An 18,192-nucleotide genomic window follows, 5' to 3' on the forward strand; every position below is an offset into this window, starting at 1 on the left:
TGCTAAATTGCGCAAAAACGAAATCTGCACCTGCACCTCCACACAATAGGATTAATCATTCACAAACAACAGCAAATCTTGAATTGTAACTCAGGGTTCCCGCCCTTGTTCAACATCTGTTTAGTTAGGATTGCGCTCCACCAGTATTTATACACACAGTGCAAATTAGGATGGGGGAGTCAGCTCTCTTTGTGGCATCCATTTTAGGAGGACTAGCCTTGCATGTCAACAAAATACATATGAATAGTTTGTTCTAGTCTGGGTGGTGGGACCCTGTAAGGACCGAGGCAACGAAGAGAGAGTGTAGAGGTAATTGACGAGGCAACTATTCTGCATTGAGCTGACTATATTCAAAACTCTTAACTAAACGCAGTAGGACAGGTCTGCCTTTGAAGACAAGGAGGTGCTTCTTAATTGCCAAAACACATTTGTGATACGCAATCTTTCTGGATAAATCAAGCCATTTATTTTCAGTATAATATATTTTATTTACAAAAAGACTTCATCTATTTACAATCTGCGCATTCAAAAATGGTGCAATATATTAAGCAACCCTGATCCTTCATTTAAATCCGTTTTTAGCGAACGATTGCTCCAGTGTACAAGTGCTGCTTCTGTGGAAAAAGCTATGAAGTCCTAAAATAAAGCTTTATAAATCCTTCATACATCCACAATAGGAGTGTCCAGCCTAGCTTCAGGCTTGCCAGATCCGACAGATTTTCTGGATAAAACTCTTTAGACAAATGTACATTCAATTACTGCAAAAGAACACCATGTACAAAGCCAGTGGTTATCCTAAAAATGTGGCATGGATCCAGCCTCCCGAGTATATGCTGAACATTTCCGATTTAAGTGAAACTTTTGTGCAAAAATGCTATGCTGCCTCTCACAGTAGTTTTATAAGCATTGGCGGTGCAAGGATTGTTGTCTCCCTAGCCAAAAGTGCACTGTGCTATCCCACTCTGCTGGCCATAATAGCTCCATGCAGGTGCTGCATGGCGCTCTCTGCTGGTGGCACCCAAGGCCTCTACTATCTCTGGACATGCCCTGGGAACTATAAAGTGATTTGGCTCCCCTAAATAAAAGGCTGGGAACTACACAGGTAATATAATGGGGCAGAGCAATTGGGACCAAAACATTGGGCCCGATTCACAGAAATAATATGAGACAAAATCCTAAACTTACTACTTTTGGTATTCACAGAAGGCATTTAGTAGTAGTAAAGTTAGGATTTTGTCTTAAGTCTGTCCTAAGTCTGTCTTAAGTCTGTCTTAAGTCTGTTTTAAGTCAAACTTAAGACAAAATCCTAACTTTACTACCTCTAAATGCCTTCTGTGAATACCAAAAGTGGCAAGTTTAGGATTGTGTCTCAGATTAGTTCTGTGAATCGGCCCCAAGATAATTAACTCTACCCTTGAATCCACTTGATTTGTTACTAGATTGACAACTTTTTTTGCCAGATGAGGTCGAATCAGATTCAAGCATGTCCTTGTAAAATACTCCATAGGGTGCATGCACTCTACATCTGATTCTCTAAGTGAAGAAACAGCTCTTAGAAGTGAATTTCTCAAGACAGAAGCAAACATTGTATATCAAATGGCAAGAATTGAGTGAAAGTTTCTACACTGAATTATAAAAGTAGCTCCTAGTTTTTTTGCACTGCCTCTCCAAAGCATGCAGTTCTGGAGCTAAGCTCACCGCTTCAAGAGGGTGTACAAAACGTGGTGCTAAAGAGTATGACCGAACAAGTATAGAATGATTCGACCAAACATCTAAAAATGCAGCTTCAACCCTAAGCATCTTTAGACAATGGTCCTCTGAAATTTAATTTTTCAAGAGCTCAAGGAAATGATAATCACAAATCAGGATTTCTTCCCTTAATGCTCTACAGATTTACCAGAATATGCCAAATTCAGGAAGTCATGCAGTTTCTAAACTTTTGAAAGTGATTAATGAATAGAAATTTCACAAGCACATTCCGATTTTCATTAAAGGCATCTAAAATGATAGGAACTTTTCAGGATGGTCATTAATCAGCTCATTTGCCGCTTCTATTCTTCTATCACAGGTGTTCATAAGCAGTTCGCCTGAACCGTGCACTCCATTCATAAAGCCACCTCTCTTGCTTCCTGTTTGAGCCATTTCTCCCTTTTTGCTACCCCGATAATCCGTCATGACATGCAAAAATCTGCTCTCCAATCTCTTGAAGACTACGACAATCGCAAACGCATTGTCTTTGGGACCCATCCATGTGGTGCAGTTCGCTTGCTGGCAGATTAGCGAAGCTTACTTTCAAGGTGACAGTGCATTAAAATATCAGAAAAGCTTCTATGAGACATACAGAAAGGGTTACAAATATTTGCTTTCTACGACTTACAGGAAGTCTGAGTTTTGCTAGATGTTGTAGCTAAGCTGAGCCTCATTTTGTTTTGACCATGATCCATAAAGAGCTGGAACCCAGTAAACATGCTGCTATCTCAGGAAAGGCAGGTGCCCTACCAGAAGTTAACGCGCACACTCAGAACATTGGGGGATATTACCAAGGAAGTGCGATAATTATCGCAAAGCGCGCTTAGCGCTGTTTTTTTATTCACTGGCCATCGCTGGATTTGATCGCGGAATTAACGCGTTATTATCAACGCCTATTTCCAAGGCGATAGAAAATCCAGCGATAGCGGCGAAACCCAGCAATAGCGCGAGAAAACCAGCAATAAATACTACACACTAATGAAAAGCTTGCTAATAGGCAGGTGAGGACTTAACCTTACAATCCACCCCCCCCCCCCCCATTGACTAGAATGGTTAACTCACGTTTTTAGCAGGTGTTAGAGTCCAGCGATATTTGCGGTTAGCGTCAATTTTTTTATCGCTTCGCGGGCATTGCTAAGGGGGAAGCTGTGGTAGCAACGCCTACTTTGCATGTCATTAGCGATATATATCACTGGCATGCAAAGCGGCACCAAAACAGTCACTTTCACCATAAAGCTGCCGCTAACAGTTGTTAGCGGCAGCTTGCTAATAGGGCGATAGAAATATCGCCGCTTTAGCAGCAAAAAGTGCTGCTAAAGTGGCGATAAGGCCCTTGCTAATATTCCCCATTGTAATTTGAACAAAACTCAGCCGCTCTGTTGCTTCACTAAACCCCAAGAACTGGATGGCAGTAATGTACAGTACTGGAGGAACAGGAAAGTCTACTCAGAAGTGCGATGCCTTTGACATCACTTTCACTCAGAGGTAATGACTAATAGCAAATGCATTCCATATGTCACATTTCTCCAGCTGGACAAGTTGGCCATCAACCAGAGATAGGGGTTGAAACAGAATCTGGAAAAATGCAGGTATCCGATGTTCTTACCCCTGGTTTTCAACAGTAAAAAAGCCTATTTACGCCAGTGTCGTATATTTTATAGTAATACCATACTGCTTGTATTCATCGATGGCCTCTTCTTCAACCAATTATCTTTCGTGAATTTGTCGTTGATCTTACGCGTTGTATAATTTAAAGTAATATCATGTGTTGTATGACTTACAATGATATCGGACTTTTCATCTTCAGGGTTGTATAATTCACAGTAATATAAGACCGTTCATATGCATTGATGGTCTCTTCTTTAACCAGTTATGATGGACAGTACTCTTGTGTGGAATTGTTGAAAAGCTTATACTATCTCTTTACAAGAGGGAAGCACCTAAAACTATGACTCAGAGGATGTGAGCCACTTCTGCAAAGCACATCTGCGTTAAATAAGCAGTGGATGCCACTTAGCCACAGGCTGCCGGGCAGACTGCATCATGAGCTGCCAGTGGTCATCCTCGTTTCTGTCGGAACCCAGGGACGCCTGTCCAATCAGCGACTTCCCACTGGATTGCACTTGGTACATGGATATCAGGACGAGGCATTCTTTTGTCACAGGGTCAGGAAGAGTGAACTGGAATGTTTCATTGAAAACAATGATATTGGACTTGGCTCGTAAGGTGGATTTCTGGTGCTTCTGCTTCCGCTGGTTCCCAAATATATCTATTCGTGCATACACATCTGGAAGATCAAAAAAGATTTTTAAAAAGTCAATTTCTAATTCTTAGCATGGCATTTAGTAGTACATAAAGCAGGGCATCACATCTCTGTAACACACACTCTACAAAATCAGCATCACTCTCAGCCTCAGTTTTAGGTTTTTTGCTGTTCAGCAGCGCAGCAGGCCTTGCTACTGAGCTGCCCTATGGCAAAAGAAAAGGCCAGGAATGCGCCATATATATTAGATACGGTGCATTCCTGTCCTTTTCCCCTGCGCCGGCGCACAATGGGCTGCCGTGAGCCAACGCAGGCACCTTTTCACCATGGTGTAAGGGTGCCTGCGTTTGCGAGGATGATTATTTTTGTGCAGGAAGGGACACCTTCCTGCACAAAAACAATCACAAGAGGCTTTTTCCTCTTTCTATGGGGCATATTCTCAAGGACCTATCGCCGAGTTATCGGCACTTTAGCACAGCCAAAGTCGTGTTAAAATTACCGCCCCATTCACAAGCTGGAGCAAACAGCCGAAATCACCAGTTTTCCTGCGATAGTATCCTCAACATACATCGCCACAGATGACCACGGCAACTATCGCTAATGAGATGCAGAGTAGGCGTTCCCGAACAAAAAGCCGTGACAACACCACACCCCAACATTGTCACAAAACACGTGATAAGGCGCGTTAGCAGCAGGAATCTAACACCTGCTCTGACCTGGTGCAAAGTAGGACAACAACCGGCAACAGAAAAGGGAGCCCAGACCACAGCCACACATGAAGGCCAACAGACGCCATGGAGCCACTGATCATACCACTCGGAGCCTCTACCGGGTCACAACACCCACTGCCACCACACCCAGGACCGCCTTTGTCCCCCGGACCGGAGGCAGCATGGACAAAGACGGCGGACCCCCAGGAAACGCACCAGCCTCACAGACCTAACACCTGACAATGTCATTGCCCACTACAGGCTCCAAAGGACAACCATCCTACACATCCTGACCAACACCGCCCAACAGGCTCACAGCACCAACACAGCGGACAACCAACATCCCACCCCAGACAAAGCTGCTGGCTGTGCTGCACCTGTTGGCCTCTGGTACCTTCCAACCAACAACCGCCAGAGTCGGAGGAGTCTCACAGCCAGCCACATCCAAGTCCCTCACACCTGTCCTGGATGCCATCATAAGCTTGGTACCCCAGTACCTATACGTTCCCCTCAAAGCGCAGGAACAGCTGGAGACAAGCAAGGACCATACACCATAGCTGGATGCACGCACATGTTGGGGGCAATCGACAGCACACATGTCCTACTTGTGCCCCCCAGTGACACTGCACACAATTTTCGCAACAGAAAGCACACAAATTCCATCAATGTGCAGGCAACATCCGAACACCGTGGAATCCCCACCAACATCGTTGCCAACTACCCAGGCAGTGTGCATTATTCCTTCATCGCCCGACAGTCCATCATCAACCAGCGCTAACAGGATGGCACCAATGGAAATGCACAGCCCCTTGGCAAGTACCAAATGAACACCCCACACACCTCAACTCCACAACAATGCAAATCGCAACTCTGGCAATGCACACGTCACAAACTCACATACAACATGCAAAACAACATGCCCACCCACCAGACACGACAGCACAACTAGCTAAGGTAACCTGGGCTAGGCGTGAACATGAGCCATCAACGTCATGTCACCTCAGCCACACAATAGCGGAATGTGGGGAGAGGTGGGAACCAGGCATGTGTGAAGTAGGCAAGTGAACCATGAATGGGTAAGTACACAATGCCATATCCATGGCGACATCCACCGCTGATGTATGGAGTGTAAAGGACAATGGACGCAACCATATCACCCCAGCCAGTGGGGGAGTTCGCGGAAATGTAGCCTGTTACGTCCCCCCCGTAAGCTTGAGCGGAATGGGCTGGCCCGGCATACAACAGGCCAGCATAGGGGTTTGAATAAAAAGCATGAAGCCCTGGGCGTGGTTCTCTTCCGGAATGCCCAACGTCTCTGCCAGGGCAGCGCCACTCACACCGCCACGAGGCTGACGCCTTCGTCATGAGTGTAGTTGCCTGCAATCCTGTGTGCCTGCTGAACCCCGTTAGGCCTCACTACCCACCTGCTGACACCGGCATGTGTCAAGGAGGGCCCACCACATGCCGGAGCAAGCTCCAAACCCGAGGCCCGCGACCTTGGCAGGCTCCTCAGACCATCATGGCCTCCGCGACACAGGCCCGCTTTACTCCTTTCTCGTTGACGTACCCTACTGCTGCCTCCGGCCTACACTATGGTAAGGTAGGTCACACACTCGGAACTGAGTCTTGATCCATGTATGCCAGAGTTCATATCATTGCACGCAGGGAGAGGTGTAAGAGGAAGACACGGTTCAGTCCAGAAGAGACAACGATCATCGTTACGGAGGTGATCGAACACTGCCGGGGGCAAACGACACGTGTCTGTGTGCCCCTGCTGACCGCTGCCTCAGGCTGACACTGCGGTGAAGTTGGTCACACATATGGAACTGATGTCCGAGGCCACACATACATGGCAGCATTACTTCACTGTGCACCCTTAGATCAGGTGGCAGCAACTCTGTGCATAGCACATGGCTGTGGGCCCTTGTGGCCAGCTCACACATTGGGAACTCAGTCTTGATTTAATCATGGCAGATTGTAAATCTTTGCACTGGCCTCATCGCAGACTGCATCCCCTTTCAGCTCCAGGGCCATTAAGTGTGTTCCCCAACATCCATAGACACTTTCTGGTTGAACTTTGGTGGCAACTGAGTCTATGGACTGGGGGTTGTCTTCATCATCATATCGGTGATACAGACTTTGTTGCAAAAATGAGGGTGTAGCATTCCACTCCTCAATTTGCTGCTTCCGGCTGGCTCCTGCCCTCTGCATCATGCCCTGGAGGACACCTTCCAATGTCACCCATAAGCCTCTACCACATCCACCTTGGACATCGACGGGGACCCGCTCAGCACTTTATGTGCCCCTATCTCAGTGCACCACAAGTCAACGTTCCTTGCAGGTGTGCCTGTGCTGCCCGCAGTGCATCCAGGGCCACTAACTCTGTGCAGTACAAGTCAGGGACCCTGTTTGCTGAGATATTGGATGGCCTCTGAGACGGTGGCTTGGGGTCATCAATGCCATGTCTCTGTGGCCCTGAGCTGTCCGCTGCATCCAGCCTCAACTGCAGGTCACCGGGGCTCACACATCTATTCGAGTCCTGACCGGACGTCGCATCACCACAGGAGGCACACGCCACCACTGCCAGGGCCACCTCCAGACGACAACTGCCAGAGTCGAAAGTGTCTTGTTGTCAGACTATCAGAGTTGGTCACACCTGCCGTGGATGCCATCATCTGCCTGATGCCACTGACTCAGAGCACCACGAGTCATGGACCGTTTCTGATTGAGTTGTGTGCTGTGGAGAGGTCATGCAGCAATGTCACCTGAGGCACTGTGGGAAACCTGGGACGATGATGAGGAAGATGATGCAGGTGTAACACACCCCACTGCAGCTTCATCAGGTGTTTTCCGAAGGAACACAATCCTAGACATTTTCTTCACATGAGCAAGCTCAGCTCTAGTGCCCCAACATCAGTGTCCTACAACTCACGGACACTTTTGTTTGCATGTTGGGTGACCTCTGTACTTGCTCCGGCTACCACCATGATGCTCCACGCTTGTCTCTGTAATGATGCTGTTTTCTGTTTCCGTTTCCACAGTGTTGACTGTACAAGTTGTTGCCAGCACCAGCCACTCTGTGCGGGCTAGCTGACACTCACCCCACACCCATCCAGCACAGGTGTCACTATACATGTGTCCCTTCCAATAAAGGATCCAGGCGCATGTGCCTATGGCCAGTTCCACGAACTATCTACGTGTGTGTGGTCATGATGTATGCATGATGGTCCCTGGGACTACAACATTACATTGTGCTGTGTACAGCGGGCGCAACCATATCAACTCTGGCAGCGGGTAAGACCGTGGACATGCAGCATTGTTGTCACCCGCTCAATGCGTGGGAGGAGTGGATTGGGCCGTCGTACTGAGGTCCTGCGTGGGGGTGTGTATGATGATTCCTGGGCTCTGGGTGTGGTTCATTGCAGGAAGTATGCATGTGTCTCTGTCGAGGTGTGGGTCTCCTTTGTGGGGTGTAAGTGGTCCCTTGTGGGACTTGAACACACATATGTGTGATCTAGTTCGGCTTCCATGTGCTCTGACCCCACCGGCACCTGTGCGGCCACCTCCTTTTGGCAGTCTGACACCTGGCGTTGGAATGTGATGTGTGCCAAGGTGGAGTGTTGGGAGCCAGACGTGTAGGCGGGTGCTCCCTGCTGTGTGGTCTGTGCAGGGGTTGGTGTCTCCTCTATGTGGCTTGGCTGCACTGCTCCTGAGGGTGGGTTGCCTAGGATGCCCATGGGCTGTTGTAGGGCGATGGTGTCGAAGGTGTGGTGGTCCTCTCTAACATCACTGATGAGTAGTCTGGTCTCTCTGCTGGAGGTGTTGTTTTTCCCTCTGCAATGTGAAGGGGATATGCATGTTGACATTGTGTTGACGTGTGTGGCACATTCTTCTGGTTTACAAGCAGTTTGTATGACGATGTTCATTGTGACTGTTTGGGAGGTGCAGTATGTTTGATGCGGGACAGTGGACATTTGGACTACAGGACCTAGGTGAGGTTGTACACGTACGTTTCCATCTGGCAGGTTCCTGCTATGTTAGATGTAATTGGCCTGTTTCTGCGCATGGGCGGACCCAGTTGTGTCCTCTGTTCTGCAGTGTCGGTGTTACACTTTGTTCCACATTGTCGTGGGATGTGCTGTTATTGCTATGTGTGTGTGCTGCAGTGTGCCACGGAGATCAGGTACATGATCCAGGGCCATTGTTATTGTGCAGTGTGCTACACATCGTTATGCGTGTGTGACATTGTGCCCATCTCCCCCCGTCCCCCCAGTCCCTGGTTGTTACTCACCCGGTTGCTGTTGTGTCAGTTCCTATCGAGCTGTGTCAGTACTCCCGACTCCTTGCGCCGTCTCCACCCTGATGACTGTGGCCTCCATTTCCTCCAGCTCCTCCCGTGGCGCAGGACTCTCACCTCCTGTCGCTGTTGCTGCCTTCCTGTTGGCAGCGGGTTTGTACTTAGTTGTTCACATCGTGCCAGCGCCTCTTGTCCTCCTCCATGGGCGTTCTCAACCTTCCGACTGCATTCATGTTTGTCATTGTAGTTCAGTGGATGGTGGTGTTCTGTCACCTCCGTGCCGCCGATCTGGTTATCCTGCAGACTGCAGCCCGTCTGCCTCTTCCTCTTCTCCTTGGCCTTTCACGACCACGGGGTTCCTTTGCTGGTGGTCTGTGGGGCTTGTGGGGTTTGCATTGGCCTCTGCACTCGGTCCGGGTGCATCCATGGTGCTCCGCAGTTACTTTTTTTCTCCCTTTTTTTCCTGTTGCTTTTATAGTGCATTTTCCCGTATGACGCGTGGGATTTGCAGGCCTGTGGCTGTTTTTCGCTGGTTTTTGTATCGCGATTGGCCTCATCTCAACTGTTTTGACGTTCGTGTTTCACTGTTTTGCGGCATTGTGTTGACTTTATTGTGGACATTTGACGCGTTATCGTGGGCCTATCGCATGGTTCCGCCGGCTTGGGAATACCATGTTACCACTGTGTTATTTTCTTGCGATAGACTGTGATGTGAAGAGTTATGTTGAGCAACTTTGCGGTAGTTTTCACACGTTCTTGAGAATATTCCCCTATGTGTGCTAGGGAGGCGTACGTTTTTGGCACTGCCTCAGAATTACGATTTCTCGTAAATCTGGGGCAGGGTCAAAAAGCCATGAATGTTGCTGAGAATTCCCCTGGCAACACCCATGGAACGCCCCTATCACGCAGTTTTCTTCATGAAAGGGGCACATATTTATGAGGCCATGAAAGCCACGTAACGTGGCTTTATGTGACCTTATAAACAGTGCTGTAGCGAGCCTTATGGGCGGTCGTGACTTGCCGCCGCCTCGCGGCAAATGCATTGAGGAGTGGGGGGGTTGTTGCCGCCCCGAGACGGCAGGTGATAGCGGGGAGGCCGATGCCCCCAAAACTCATGCTGCCTGGGAAGGACCGCCCTGCACCACCCCCCTAGCTTTGCCACTGCTTATAAATATGCCAGAGGCACACTGGACCACTGGAACATCAAATAAGTGATATTCAGGCGGTGCAATAGTGCTGGTAGGGCCTCTAAACGAGGCCCTTAATTTTTAGCCTCCAATTTAAAATGTCTTCACATTTACAGATTGTTGTGAAATTTTTCAGTTTCACAGTTTGCTTTTTTATGTTTGTATGCGTTATGAATATGCTAACATTTCCTTTTCTTAGCAGTCCAGCCACGGGCTTCCTGAGTGAGTATCACCGACCGCTGATCTGGGTCCCAGGCACTGAAACATTTCCACTCTCATTCAAATTACAATCATTTTTTTCTCAAAAATCTTTAAAACCTTTTAATTCTGGTGATTTTCCCCTTTTCAATTTATCAGTTGCGCCCTCGCTTCTACGGTTGTAGTTTGTAAGCAGCTCTAATTCTGTTCTGTTCAGCACGAAGATGCCTGCTGGGGCGAGTATGCTTTGCAAGTATTACATTGAACAAATGCATCAAGTGACACAAACCCTCACTGGTGCTTCTTTTCATAACAATAAACATACCCTTAAGGCCAAGGATTTGAGATACATAAAGACAACGGTAACTGTTGTTCATTATCCTGCAGGATAAGACGGGTGAAATGACTGACTTCCGTATCCTGACCTCAAGCGCGTCATCCAAAAGTGCATCTTTAAGGGAGGGAACAGCATAGCTGAGCCCGTATCCACAAAGGCAGCTGATAAAGAAGGCGGGCAGAGGCAGAGGAGATCTTAGCAGTTTGCCCTACCAATGCTAGCAGAACCCCCGACGCTGGAATTAGCAGTGCTGTTTTCAGTGTTGCCTCTTGCAGAATAGGACTTTGCCCAATGGAATGGGTGGCACTATACCTCGCCATGACACTGCTGCTGCTTTTCAATAGAGAAGGAAGAAGGTACTTATGCACAACCACGTGTAGCTGCGATTACAGCCACGGTCAGCGTATGTTTGTCTCTCAGGCCCTCTCATGGGTATCTCAGACTAGGAGAGAGCCGCACAGAGGCTATTGGCAGTGATGGCTGGTGCCATCTCGTGTCCACCTTTTTCTGTTCCTTTAGGCCACTACTTGTCCTATATCCTCCCCGGTTACCGGACAGGTCAGAGGAGCTCTTCACTATGCTGTAGGTGTACCCTCAGGCCTCGAGCCACTCGGGCATTCTAGGGATGCCCACCACAGTTGGTGGGAGGCCGAGGAACACATCTCCCCCTAGCCCTGGGCACGCCAGGAGGGCCCACTGGAAGACAGTAGTGGACATTAGAAGAGATCCTGGGAGCTCTGGTTGTGGTGAGGGTGAGTAGCAAAGCCCGTTGGCCTGGAATCCGCGCCATCGTATTCATCATCGAACATGTTCTTTGCTGGTGTGGCCTTTAGGAGCACGGCAGATCCATAAAAACATCCAAGAAAGCCCACCAGGAATAAAACCACGATTACAAGCAAATAAATACCAATAAACAGAGGAAGATGACGTCACCTACATTTACCAATTTTTGCCAATGAGTTCACACCGCCAATATAGGTATATCATTGGGAACAAAATGTTATCAAAATGACTTATGAAGAAATACATAGGTGCCGATTACGATCCGGTAAAAACCGGGTACGAACCGTCGGTCGGAGCGTTTTCCCCGTCCGACTCGTACCCGGTCGTAAAACTTTACAAACATGGAATTACGATTCGCACGGAAACACCATTTCCGTACGAATCGTAAAAAACACCGACCGACGAAAATATACATACGAATGTGATCCGGGAATGCTGCGACGTGACGTCGGGACGCTTTCAGGCAGCGTTTCACGACCCAGGAATTACGATTCAAACCGACAGCAGTCCGGACGGCAATATTTTCACGGCACCCAAAAAGTGCCGCAAAAGCGAAGTACGGCGCGAATCGACCAGAGTAGGTGGCCCGGTACGCACCGTACCACCCCCGCCCCCGTACGTACGCGCCAACCCCCCCAGCCCCCGTACGTACACGCCGACCCCCCCCAGCCCCCGTACGTACCCGCCGACCCCCCCAGCCCCCGTATGTATGCGCCGTACCCCCCCCAGCCCGCGTATGTACGCACCGTACCCCCCCAGCCCGCGTACGTTCGAGTCGTACCCCCACCCGTGTATGTACACCCTTGTACGTGTCGAACCCCCGTGTATGTACACCCTTGTACGTGTCGAACCCCCCGTGTATGTACACCCATGTACGTTCGATTCGTACCCCCACCCGTGTATGTACACCCTTGTACGTGTCGAACCCCCCCGTTTATGTACGCCCTTGTACGTGTCGAACCCCCCCGTGTATGTACACCCGTGTACGTTCGAGTCGTACCCCCACCCGTGTATGTACGGTGCATACCCCCAGCGCGTACAAGGGTGTACATACACGGGTGGGGGTATCTCCCAGAACAAAGCCTTCTTGTCTTGAACTGGTTTCAGGGCTATTTACGGATAACTGACAGGATATCGAGGAGCAAAATATCGACCGGCCAAAATATCGATGACAAAATATAGAATGACAGAATATCTACTTCCTATCTCCAACCAGGTAAGTACAAAAATATCGAATCCAAAATATTGTTGTAAATAATATACAGCCTCATGCATCAACCCAAAATCCAGTCGGTAAAATACCGATTCGCTAATAGCTCCCGGTATTAAGTTAAAAATACCCAATCCCAATGCATCAACCCAAAAGCAGAAATCGCTATTTAAGGAATCCTTAAATAGCGATTCTTTAAATAGGGATTCCTTAAATACCGATTCCTTAAATAGGGATTCCTTAAATACCGATTCCATAAATAGCGATTGCATTTAAGGAATCCCAAAGTGAGATTCCTTAAATGCAATGCATCAAAGTTAAAAAATTAGCGATTTCGCTAATAGGGGGAGCAAATTACCATGAAGATGAACTGCATGGTAATTTGCAAAAACTTTGAAAAATGCACTTTTGTGCATTTTTCAAAGTTTCATGTTGCGCACACACATGCCCTTAGAGCATGTGTGTGTGCAACATATGTGCACATATCATTTTCAGGGGTGCTATAGGGTGTCATTTTGACACCCTTGCACCCTTGAAATTGCATGAGCAATTAGCGAGAACCTACTGGTACTCGCTATTTGCTCATGCAATCTCCGATTCATTCCTATGGGCCTGGAGGCCCATAGGAATGATTGGGACGGCATTCCTTAATTGCTACTCGCTATTTGCTAGTAGCAATTAAGGAAAGTTAAGGAATCGCTATTTGAATAGCGATTCCTACATGCATAGCCTTTTGCTATTCCTTATTAGCGAATCCTTATTTTTCGCTAATAAGGAATCGCAAATGCTAATGTTGATGCATATGCCCCAATGTTTGTTAAAATATAGAATGTTTTAAATGTCTTAAAAGTAATGCAAAGTAATGAAATAATAAATATAATTAAGTAAAACATACATAAAAATACTTAAATAACCTTAAAATTAATAAATAATGTAAATTAAAAAAAATAAACATGCATTTGTATTTATTAATACATATATATGTTAACTTAATATTATTTTAAAATATTCAATATTTCTAGTGTTGGATAGCGGGAGGGTAAAATTTACTATTCCCACTTCAGTTAGTGCAATTGTAGGGAAAGCGTTGGATAGCGGGAGGGTAAAAATTACTATTTCCACTCCAGTGAGTGCAACGGTAGGGAAAGCGTTGGATAGCGGGAGAGTAAAAATTACTATGCCCACTCCAGTGAGTGCAACAGTAAGGAAAGCGTTGGATAGTGGGAGGGTAAAAATTACTATTCCCACTCCAGTGAGTGCAACAGTAGTGAAGCGTTGGATAGCGGGAGGGTAAAAATTACTATTCCCACTCCAGTGAGTGCAACAGTAGGGAAAGCGTTGGATAGTGGGAGGGTAAAAATTATTATTCCCACTCCAGTGAGTGCAACAGTAGGGAAAGCGTTGGCTAGCGGGTAGGTAAACATTACTATTCCCACTCCAGTGAGTACAACAGTAGGAAAAGAGTTGGATAGCGGGAGGGTAAAAATTACTATTCCCCCTCCAGTGAGTGCAACAGTAGGGAAAGTAATGATTTAATAATTAAAAATATATATATTAAGTATCAATACCAATAAAATTTAGTAAAAATTAATTACCAATGACAAATTATTTAATAATTAATTAAAAATACCAATACATTTTACTTATTAAAAAATAAATAATTAACGGCAGATTATTTTTCAATACCAAAAATTAATAAGTAATACAAAATGTTTACCAATTGATAATTAATTAACAGTAAATTAATTATCAATACACAAAAATATTTTGAATAATTAATTAATTACAATTAAATTACTTTCCACCCTATTCCCCTATAAACCCACAACCCGCTGCGAATAATAAATAATACAATTAATATATTTATCAAGTAATAAAAAGTAATTAACAATTTATAAAATAATGAATTAATAATTATTTAACAATAAATTAATTATCAATACCAATAAATAAACACAAATAATTACTTAATTGCAATTAAATTACTTCCCACCCTATTCCCTATAAACCCACAACCCGCTCCGAATAATGAATTAATACAATCAATATAATTATCAATTAAAACAATTTAAAAAATGAATTACCAATTAATAAAAATTGATTACCAATTAATAATTAACAATAAATTATTTATTAATACCAATAAATAAAATTAAATAATTCATTAATTACAATTAAATTACTTCGCACCCTATTCCCCTATAGGCCCACAACCAGCGACAGAACTAAAACGCAAAATTAAATTAAAAATTATTAATAATTCCTAAAAATTAATATTTCATTTACTGTAATTAAATTACTTCCCACCCTATTCCCCTATAAACCCACAACCCGCTACGGAATGAAATTACGCAAAAATTAAATAACATAAAATTAATTACTTTAAAAAAAATAAAACATACATTACAAAAATAATACATACTTTTAACACATATACTAACACTTAAAACACTATAAAAACATTCAATATTTTTAACAACTATATTATGACTGTCGATATTACTAACTTCGATATTATGACAATCGATAATTCTTACCTGAATTTCGATATTCTGCAGCACTATATTTTGGCAATTCGATATTCTGTCCATTCTATATAAAAAACTTGATATTTTGGCAATTCGATATTAAAAATTCGATATTATGACTGTTCACCAAATGAGCCATGCCCATTCAGCAGGAGAGTGGTATGGATGTGGTATTTAGACAGTGGTGCATTTTGGAGCACTCTGTCACACCTATTCCTAAAACTTGATGTGGTAGGACACTGTCATTTACAGACAGCACATATTCGATTGAAATGGCTACTAAATGTGTGCAGACATGCAGTTTTACTAATTAAACTATATAGCACACAAATGATAATTTGTGGAAATTGGATTTCCAGAATATTTATCAATCACACTTCACAAAGTAAAGTGCCTTGAATTGTTTTGATTTTATTAAAATCTTAGGGGGAGATTTACAAAATATACATGCAGCGCAGCCCCCGTAATGCAGCTCTGCGTTGCGCGTCAGGGAGGGAGCAGGAGAGCACCATATTTTTAAAGCTATGGCTCTCTACTCCCCTTTACCTTGCACCGGTGCTGATTTCAACTGCTGTGTGCCACGCACCACCTTAGCGCAGTAGCGCTAGGGCATAAGAATGAGTGTAGCATAGGTTTTGTACATGAAGGGTACCCTTCCTGTACAAAGTACTATGCTAGGCCTGATGCAAAGCTTTTTCCAGTTTGCATACGTGCTGCACAGTGCGGCACGCATGCAAAGTCGGAAAAAGAAGGAGAAATAAAAGCATTTCTCTTTCCTTGTGCCAAGTTGAAAAGGGCGCAGTTTTCTCACACTAAGCCCAATCTACAGTTTTTAGTAAATTGGGTTTAGCATGAGAAACCGTGGGTGGTTGCATGGGAATACCCATGCACCACCCTTGGCACGTCCCATAGCGCAAACTAATGCGAAGCAGGGCAATGTGATGCTTCGCATTTATTTTATGTTATTTCCAGCGCTAAACAAGTTTAGCGCTGGAAAGTTAATTAAGCAAAAAAGATTATGTGTCACTTTTGAGACGCAAACACAGCGCAAAATCTTGGTAAATCTCCCCCAAAGTTTCCTTCGTACTTCAGAATTGCAAAACAATGTTCTTCATGTATGCTTTCCTGCTCGCTGATCTATTTTGGAGAGTTTTCAGGGTTCATTTACAGGTATTTAAATGTTACTGTTAGAAAAAATGACATTCTTCAGAATTTCCGTCCACACTCCCTGTACACATAGCTTACTTTACAAAATACTCCCACTTTGCAGCTTGAGAAAGATAAACTCCAACCTCCGAGTTAAAAAACATAAGCAGCAATCAGAGAAAACATAGCCTGACATTTGACGTCTGTATTTGAAGAGTCAGCAAATGTGACAAGCTAAAGACGAAATCTAAAGGCATCTTCATTGCTCATTCACCTTCTGAACTCCAGCATGGCGGTTTGAGGGTACTGCAGCACCCACGCCACCCACACTTTCAGCACCTATGGGCTCTAGAAGGGCGCCTGAACATCAAAACCATCAGAGGACAGCACAATCACTTCCTGCACGTGGGACCAATAGACACCGGCATAGACATTCACACAAATGGAATGGCTTCAGAGAGGCTACCTAGGCCCACTCAATGCTACTGAGGACCTGTTCCAATTTGGTGATTTTCCAGGGTGTTCTGGCGCAAACACAAGCGATTCCGGAGGACAGAAATCTCAGCCATTATCAAACGGGCTCAAAGTGAGAGTTTTCACGGATCTACACCAAATAGGCTATGGTCACATTGTTTGCTCAATAAACACCCGTAGCTTCAGTATTTATTTGTTAGTGAGTGGTTTTGTAAAGCACTAAATGTTGTTTTGAGTTACTTCAGAGCGCTGCTAGTTGTGCTAGTTTCATTGTAGGGCAGCTATAGTCCATTCGGCAAAGGGCCCTGAGTTCTTAATCACAGTTCCTATGTTCAGGCGGTTCCTTGGAAAGAAAATGGAGCAGTTTATTTCAGAAGCCATTCCAGAAAAACATGGGGCTGGGTGACACCTTTCATTTATATTATTATGTGTAGGTTGGCACCAGGGCTACTGGGCGAAGTGGCCCTTGCCCCGGGCAAACTATAAAAGTATTCGAGAGACCTTGCCAGTGTCCAGTCCTTGCCAAACTTATTTATTATGAAGAATATTGTCGGCACTTTCCAAAGCCCAGGATGAGTGTATCATAAAAAACGTATATCTCACTTCCGCTAGAAGTAAAGGCTTGAGACAACAGAGGAAACAAAGAAGAGTGTCCCATTCCATGGGGCCAGGTTCCACGGTGTGCACCCATCAACCGTCTGTGCACCACTTCTTTCCGAATCACCTAAATCAGTCTTTGCATGTCTCATTCTCCAATACTCCAATACGCTCACTTTTTCAAAATACATACACATGTGTCTCTCTCCCCACTCAATGTGTATTTCAAATGGCAATCAATCCTAGTATGCCTTGTGTCCGCTTCCTTCTTCTTAATTTTTCCTCCAACATTGTATGCTTATTTAAAAAAAAAATCATGTGGCATATATGTTTCACTGAGACATACACTTTTACATTTGTTATTGGACAGTCCTTCGTCCCAGGCCCGCCCGCATCCCACTTTAATTTGTTGCGATATCCCATGAAAGACGCTGCAAACATTATCATTACATCAAGCGCCACAATACTGGGCAAGGAAACTCCTGTATTGTGATACATTTTTATATGAATGGAACAGTATCCCCCTCGCAGCAGGATCCCGGGCTATGCAGCTGAGCACAGCACCTCCGAAGACGTTCCTCGTCCTGCAGCATCCTTTATCCGTTCGGCCTTTACATGGGAATCACGTGGGTCTGTTCAGATCTCTCGCATCCGTAAATCTTCAGCCAGGGCCCACTCCACCAGATCTCCTTCCCAAAGCCAGACCTCAGGGG

General features: G+C 45.4%; 1 protein-coding gene across 4 annotated transcripts in view; it reads right to left on the reverse strand.

Annotated features, from left to right (window-relative positions):
* Nucleotides 1-445: 445 nt before the first annotated feature.
* Nucleotides 446-18,192, reverse strand: part of LOC146860839 (synaptotagmin-1-like) — a 343,159-nt gene continuing 325,412 nt past the window's right edge. For all 4 annotated transcript variants that reach the window (XM_085644802.1, XM_085644805.1, XM_085644804.1 and 1 more), the window contains exon 7: nucleotides 446-4,036. In XM_085644802.1, coding sequence (XP_085500928.1) covers nucleotides 3,741-4,036 — 296 coding nt within the window. In that variant the 3' untranslated portion in view covers nucleotides 446-3,740. The remainder of the gene's footprint in view (nucleotides 4,037-18,192) is intronic.

This window comes from Triturus cristatus, chromosome 3_1 (genome assembly GCF_964204655.1).
Source record: "Triturus cristatus chromosome 3_1, aTriCri1.1, whole genome shotgun sequence".
NCBI lineage: Eukaryota > Metazoa > Chordata > Amphibia > Caudata > Salamandridae > Triturus > Triturus cristatus.